At 40.1% G+C, this 7,761-nt stretch overlaps 2 protein-coding genes across 2 annotated transcripts in view; both read left to right on the top strand. All coding sequences in view use genetic code 11, as the record gives it.

Moving 5' to 3' along the window:
* EGR_04894 (hypothetical protein) overlaps window positions 1–3,236 on the top strand; it is a gene marked incomplete at both ends in the record, with an annotated part of 9,061 nt that extends 5,825 nt beyond the window's left edge. The window contains 7 exons of the mRNA XM_024494143.1: window positions 137–185; window positions 452–519; window positions 1,330–1,378; window positions 1,459–1,477; window positions 1,595–1,703; window positions 2,919–2,962; window positions 3,089–3,236. Coding sequence (XP_024351380.1) covers window positions 137–185; window positions 452–519; window positions 1,330–1,378; window positions 1,459–1,477; window positions 1,595–1,703; window positions 2,919–2,962; window positions 3,089–3,236 — 486 coding nt within the window. The remainder of the gene's footprint in view (window positions 1–136; window positions 186–451; window positions 520–1,329; window positions 1,379–1,458; window positions 1,478–1,594; window positions 1,704–2,918; window positions 2,963–3,088) is intronic.
* A 3,124-nt stretch (window positions 3,237–6,360) lies between these two features.
* Window positions 6,361–7,761, top strand: part of EGR_04893 (hypothetical protein) — a gene marked incomplete at both ends in the record, with an annotated part of 7,924 nt that continues 6,523 nt past the window's right edge. Inside the window, one exon of the mRNA XM_024494142.1 lies at window positions 6,361–6,489. Within this exon, the coding sequence (XP_024351379.1) occupies window positions 6,361–6,489 (129 nt within the window). The remainder of the gene's footprint in view (window positions 6,490–7,761) is intronic.

The following is a 7,761-nucleotide window of genomic DNA, read 5'->3' as shown; positions in this document are numbered from 1 at the left end:
ATGGAAGGCAGCACTATTTTTAGCTTATCAGTCGATTTTGATTGTCTTATGGGTAGAAATGCGAGTATCTTGATATGATAAGATGCGTTGTGTCTTTGCAATATAACCATCATTCCGCCAATTTGCTTACCTTTAGCGTAACGAAGCCACTCCATATGCTTCTTCAGAATGGCCTAAAATAAGTAGTAAGTTGGTGACTCAGAATCCTAATTTGAACCAAACTATTTAGCTGGATTACATCAGCATTTGATAATTCTAAAAGAATTCAAAATTAAATAGGATTTTTTGTTATAATAAATTTATCTTATCAGACCTGTTTTCATTTGGTTAATCCTTTTCTCGGATCGCAGACCAAGTTAGTTGAAGAGAATAGCCTGTCACTTCTTTTGAAGAGATATTGATTTGGCTCTTCTCATTTGTCATTTCACATTCCCCCTACACTTTCTTTAAGATGACTCCGCTAATGTGTATGCTTCTACGTTGTCTCTACCGAAGCCTTCAGTTCACGAAACAAAAGTGGTATGTCAGTTGGAGTTAGCTTATCCCTCGGTTCGACAAAGTTCCCAATTAATCAGATGGCCTCTAAATTTGCGTGGTTTTTTGCGTATTTGGTCGAGAATATTTAAAACTTGTAGGGACGTTTAAGATGCATCCGAATGCATGCCCATGATTCGGCACCTCCTATCCCCGAAGACCAGCTGAATCAGATGCATACAAGTAAAATAATTCGATTTTTAAGTAGCCTTTTGTTCGTCAGGTATTACAAACGGCACTTGTGCGCACGATGTAACGATATTAGTGGAGATATCTTTGACGCAATGCGTGAAGTGAGGGTGTGGGGTTGGTAAATGCGCGACCGATGGCTAGAGACTGCTTTGAGTGTCTCCGCCTAAGCGATTTCACTTACGCGTACTTGTAGCATCTAATTGGCTTTCGAGCGTTTATCTGTACCGATTAGGAAGGGGTGGGGAAAAGCCAGACTCTCTAGAATGTTAGGAAATTAGTCAACAATTGAAGCTTCTGGACTACTGTGATCCCAAGAAATTCTGAAGGCGTGAAATCTCCTCTCTATATTTGTGCTCTAGTTCTGATTCACCTTCGTTACTGAAAGTAGCCCTATTCTAAGTTTGACATTCAAGTGATTTTCGGCTCTTTGTTATTCACCATCGTCTATCTACTTTTAATTGGATTATTACCTCCCTAAGAATAATGACTGTGGACGTGTTCTTCACAATCTATTATGTATAGCTGAACCTCAAACGCCATGCTTTTTATGTCTTGCAAAATTTGTGGATCCGTTTGTCTTTTTTAACTCTTATTACTTTTTAGCAAGATGCATATCGTCAAATTAGTACCTCAGCATCACGTTCGAGGGCTCGTGAGTTGGCACTTAATGCACACATTTTCACAAAAGTTATCACTCAGGCCATTTAAAATGTCTATCATTTTGCCCAACAGAGTCAAATTCCACCGATCGGTATGTTAATTACCCACCTTTATAGTTATTAATGCCTTTGTAATTCATCAACAAATTTCTGGCGAAACAATGGCGACTTGAGATTTGCTTATTCTCCTATTATCCTCCTCTTTTTAGTAACTCTAAGCCTCATGAAAGCTTTCACACCACTAGCGAACCTGCTAGTATGAACTCGAATTCGCAGGTAAATTTTTTCGAGGATCTTCACTTTGACCCTGCTGCCCGTGTAGGCTCTCTTTAAAGCAATTCCTCGTACACCTCATTTTTGTGACTTATTACCATGTTTAAATGCACAAGAAAGGTACACAAAGTGCCACTAACATCTGCAGAATTCCATCCGAAACTTACTGACGATGTTGATCCATCCAGTCGTAATCATAATTAAGAATACTAGGTATAACTCTCTGATCTCTTTCCTCTATTATGAAGTAAATCACTTAACCCACTAAGGGGAAACTAATGATAGACCTAACTCTCATTTTTCCAAGTTGACCTCTGTTTGTAGTAGTAAATCAAAGTCCGTAGACAACTCGTTCTGCTAGAGGTTCAATGAGGATGCACCCCTTGTAAAGACACTTTTTTGCTGCTCCGATTTAAGGGAAGTAAAGTGAATATTTCCCTGCCTTCATTTTCAGTCTTTGCCGGATTCGGTGTAAGTACTTCTCTTTTCAGCAGCACTAATAATTATTACTAACCACCTCTTATTTTATAACCGTTTTTACCTATTCCCCACTTCATGCATGCACGGCCTTGTTTAAACCAACCTAGTGGATGCTTTATGTCATGATATGATATACATTTTTTGCTCCGGTACCCACCTTTTCTTCAGACAAAGTGTTTGTTGAGGCTGGACACTCAAATTTTACCTCCTTTAAGCTAATGCTGTAGATTACATGATATGACACACTTTGGCAACACGCCGTGCTATTATGCACTGGTCTTGGAGCATTCTATCACTGATCAGTCAGTGTAGGGTAGTCATGCCAATCCTGTGCCGTGAAGCCATTAACGATGAAAGAGCGCTTGCTAGAGTGGCATGGCACAGAACGGAGCGACTGCGCTTTGTAGGAATTCGTCAGTCAAGTTACAGCATGCTACTCACTCTTTTTTTCTTCTGGATTTGCGAAACTGCATGTGGGCGGCTCATCTAATCCGCCATGTTTTAATGTGACATTTATTAGCTTTTTTCATGTTAAGCATCAGCGAAGCACTGACCCTCTGTTAGCGTTCTTTTTTATCCAGTTAAATGAGATTTTGGTTACACTTTTTGCTCATCCTACGCTGTCAAAGCTTTCACCTTCAGTTGCACATCCGACATTTACTGAGGCCTACCTTAACCACTGTCATACCTAATTATTCATTACAATTGCATTATTAACCACATTTTACACTCGCCTTTGAATGATTGGGCTAACAAGGAATGGTTTTCTTTTATGGGAAGTTCCCCTGGACCAGCACAGTCTACCAAGCCTTCTGCCCAATCCCGTACCCGGTAAACGTTGTGATCCCACACATGAAGTCTGTGTTGTATCCATCGTTGATATTTTTACTGTTACACTTTACTGGTTGTGGGATTGCATACTTTCTACTACCCTTTTCCCACCATTTTAGTGCAAACGCTTTATTGTCAACACCAAGCAGTCAATTTCTTCACCCTAGTACCTGTCTGCGTGATGCAAATTATTCGTCCAATGCCTCCTCCCCATATACCGAACAAAAACAAAAATCAGTAACCTGGCGTCAGGTCTACCTTCCGTAGCTGGGCACTCGGAACTAGCAAACGTTTGATTTAACACCTATTTTGAATTCACCTTTGAAATCCAGGTGGCAATGCAACTTCTATTGCAGTAAAGTGGTGTACTATGCAAGTACTACATAAGCGACTCACATTTCTGTCTACTTCTGTCCCACCCCTTCCTTTGGATGCTTTTTAATTATTAAATGACATTACCGAAGGCGAGGAGTTCACCGTTTGCCATGGGCGATGTTGCTTTGTTGTAGAAGTCTTTGTATAGCGATTTGTTACAACGATACGCATCGGTTCCTTGTAAAATACAAAAAATTTGTTCAGAAATGCATTGCTTGGTGGTGTGCATTTGGACCTTTGTTCCATCCTGATATTTTAAGTCATCTCTATGAAATAAAATAGAGTTTCCACTAAATCGAACCATGCGTCAGTGCGTTTAGCATCCATGCATTCCCTAATGCCTATGGTGGATGTCAAGGTGTTCCAGCTATAAGTATACATAAGTTTTTTGTGTCGCAGTGCGATGACTCTTATTGCCTATTTATTGTCAAGCTTAAAGCATTAAAAGTTTTTTAAATTGTCGAATCGTACACGAGCCAAGATGTGCTCACGTCAGAGCTTCTGAATTCTTAGCTGCATTTCTCCAATGTCCTTTGCCTAAAACGGTAAAAAGGGGAGGGGTCATAAGTAAAGCGATTGCAATGCAGACTTCATCTGTGCGGATTGATACTCGAGCTGTCACCATTCAAAATTTAGGATGAGTTGCATTGAAAGGCAACATAGACAGACACACAAACCCCACATGAGCATCAAAGTGTCATTTTCATATGGGTCAATCTAAATCTTATTGATAAAGTAGGCTTGCATTATCATGTTGGCGGGGTTCCCGTCTCCACCAGGCATCACGAGGAATGGACTGCAATAGGTCAGCGCGTGCAAGAAGGAGGCGAAAACTTACCGAAGGGAAATCACGATTTGTTCTAAAGTTCTCTGCACTCCTGTCTAATGCGTCCAGTGGAACCTTAGGTTAATTTCTATGCGAAAGAATACATAGGCAATAAAACATACCTGTATACCTATTTTTGCGTGTGCAAATGCGGCTAAAATTGATTACAATTTTTTTGTTTAACCTGATAGTGGCAACCTAGAGAAGATGGTGGCGCTTAAAGACAAGACAAGAACCCAATTACGCATGGACTCGGACTGTCAGGGATGATTAAAATTTGATAACTTACGCAAAACAAAAAAAGTGTGCTGTTATTTGCATACCTGGAAATCTCGACATCGATGGATGGGTGGACCTTAAAAAACCCCTTGTAAATCGCGCCGCACTCAAGGTTACGATTTCATCTGCTTTTTTTATTGCAAACGCAGTGCTCCAGCAAATGCAATTTACTTGTAGCTTGTTACATTTTTTCGCAAAAATTCCATAATGCGATATTGCACAATTGGAAAAAATATTTATGCATATAGTGGATAAGACTAATTTTAAATAATTACTTACATCTATTGAGTGGCACAACAGGTGGAGGTGTAGCCCTCTGACCTCTTTCTGAGGTTGCGACGAGTTTAACCAGTAAGTTGTTGGACATTTTGCATACAGGAGGATTGAGCGGCCGTGGACAAAGCCTAATACTACTGCCATAGAAGCATTCTGATGCATAGATTTCTCTGTCGCTTTATTCCACTTTATTTATGCTCATTATTTGTTTAAGCGACTTTAGGCTCTAAGAATTGTAAAGGAAGCGTAATTTGTTGGCACAGTTTGTCCTTCTTCGTATAAACACCATGCCGTCCATATCACTTGTAAAGTACTTTCTAGCAGCATAACCAACACCATTATTCATAGTATAATAATAACACTTCTAAATAAGTTCCTTTCTAGTTGCTTTTGGTTTGAGGAATAAGGTTTAGTCCAGTTTGCTTCAACACACCTTATTTTTGCAATAAATAGGCAAGTTTTCCGTGTTTTGGAGAGATTCTGCATCCTAAGTGTTTTGAGTTACCATGCTCTTGCTTGCAGCAGCGGAGAAGTATGTGTACCTAGTTTCCCTTGTAATAGGTAAATGGCACTGGTGAGTTGCATTTGCGCTAATGAATAATTAAATGACAGAAAAGAGGCACGTCACCACTTATAGCACCGGTAAATTGTTGCATTTCTCCCCATGCTATTTAAAAGTTCCACCTAGGAGCGATTTCCGGGCAGGTATTTACGGCAGGCGAGTAACACGCTTTCCAAAATACAATTAACCAAATCTAGTAGTGTTTTCAATAGGATGATTTATACAAAGACATGCTCTGTCACCAAGGTTTAACTGCTCCATTAACAGTGGAACTCTAGAGGTTGCCATATAATCTCCTGAGGCATTTGTGATCACCTTTTCCCACCTGTTTTTTGGGAACCTAGACATTCACCTTTTAAAAGTCCTGACTGTCCTTTTTGGGTCTGACACGGTACTTTATCGAGTTTATCAAACACCTGTCAAATTTCTCATTTCTTTCTTGGCTGCACATATCTCTATGGTCATTAATTTTAGTTTATTACTATTGCCTTGGAACGCGAAAATGCACGGTTTCATGGCGCATGATAACCCCATGTTTGGTGCTTTAGAGCACTGTCCATTAGTGTGATGAAATTAGAGGTTAGTATTCTTCATCCCTATGCCTATCGCTACTGCTCAAAACAACTACCGGTGCACCCACGAACCTAATAACCCTAATAACCTGATGCCCTCAAAATAGCCAAATTTTGATATCATCTTACGGGCCGAATATGTCTCTACATGGAGAACATGTGGGCAGATCCAACAATTCAGCCTCATCCACGCTCTCCCTCTCGCTTTCCTTTTGCAATTTAGGTGTACAAATATGATTGTTTGAATGCCAGATGGCCAAATGCATTCACGCTTCATGCCTTAGTTACCTGTCAAAAAGTCTATTTTCTCTAGACTCAAACACTTATTCAACTACTCGTTTCATGGTTCAGATTGTGCCTATTTTTGATGGTATGTCCGATGTTTTCAGACCACAATGGCATGAATAAGGTTCGGTTTAATACGTAACCTTACCGTAGCTTCTATTTATCTATTTTAGCTTTCGTCCTCTAAGTGGTATAATGCTGTTCTACTAAAGGGGAATGTATGAAAAGTTCTTTGATGCATGCAAACGAACTTTCGATGTTAAAAATAATATAAATAATGGTTATGGAGGCAAACAGAAGACTTGTTGGCCTTTAAAATGGAAGAAGGAAAATAGGTGTTTAGTGGTTCGCAATTTTGGAGGCGGAGGAAAACCTATTTACCTCGTGTGAAAATAGAGCCCCAGACCCTTGTAATAGCCGCGTCTGGTCCCTGCTTCGTTGATTTAGACCAACCGTAGACATGTTGTATTTCTCTTTATCTTCTTTGTGAATTTCACTCGCAGATCGTGTGCAGAAGTGATTCTCCTTAGAGGTAAGATAATATCTCCAACTCTAATTCAGAATAGAGGTCATGCTAAGTCATGAAACGTCAGCGATTAGTGCAATTGAGAATACCGAACTTCTACATCGGCATCATCATCCACCTACCTTGTAGACTGGTCAAGCTAAGATGTGTACTCTTGGTACTTTGTATTTGCAATGACTTTGGTTTTCTCCTCTCCGTAAGATTTTGCGGCTACGGAGAAAGAATATTTTCAAAGGAAAGAAATTGGAATTCTCAGAAGGGATCTGTCACGAACATTTGTCGCATTGCAATTTAGGGACTTTGGATCGGATGAAACAACGAGTTGGTCATAAATTTTATCTCTAGAAACTCTCACAATATCGCTTTCACAAGTGTTCTGGGAAAAAGTCTATACGGATAGGGAAAGGGAATTAATAAATTTAATCACATTTAGAACTGAAACTCTAGTCCTGCTCTCTCTATGCAGACACCTTGTTGTACTGACACATTGGACGCTCAGCTCCACAGCACCCTCGCCTACCCTACCCTAAATCTTCAGAAGCAGCATGCCCTGTTGGGTTTGAAACTTATACCACTGCACAATGATGTGGGATTTGATACTTGCCTTCTATCTCAATCACGACACTCTTTCCCATGTGGCAGATGATTTTGAAGTGCCTAAGATTGTGGGTCTGGAACGCTTTGGGTGATTCAGCTTCGCTCAATCTTCCTAGACCATGATACCACTTAACTTATGTGAAGCGAATGCATAAATGCATGAATGAGTTGGTCGAGTTGTTATTCCTCTGCAAATGTTTTGAAGCAGTCTGCAAGTTTGGTCGTGTACTCGAGAAATTGGGGTTTTCGCATGACAATTAGACCTCCAAGCATCACTGTCTAGACAGCTTTTTATGAAAACAAAGTGATGTTGTTCGACAGATGTAAATGTGCAAATCTAATTTTAGAAGTACTTTCGTTTAGCTTAATTAACCCGCTCTCCACCCAGTTTCTTAGCGGGGGACCGTCGTCGAGGTTCAGGCATATAGTTGATCAAGCATGCTCCCCAGCCATCACAATTTTCTTGACCAACTCAACCTCTGCTCAAAAGCTCA

This window comes from Echinococcus granulosus (assembly GCF_000524195.1).
Source record: "Echinococcus granulosus chromosome Unknown EG_S00033, whole genome shotgun sequence".
Taxonomy (NCBI): Eukaryota; Metazoa; Platyhelminthes; class Cestoda; order Cyclophyllidea; family Taeniidae; genus Echinococcus; species Echinococcus granulosus.
Note: the sequence above shows the minus strand (reverse complement) of the source record. Positions and strands in the feature narration are given on the sequence as shown.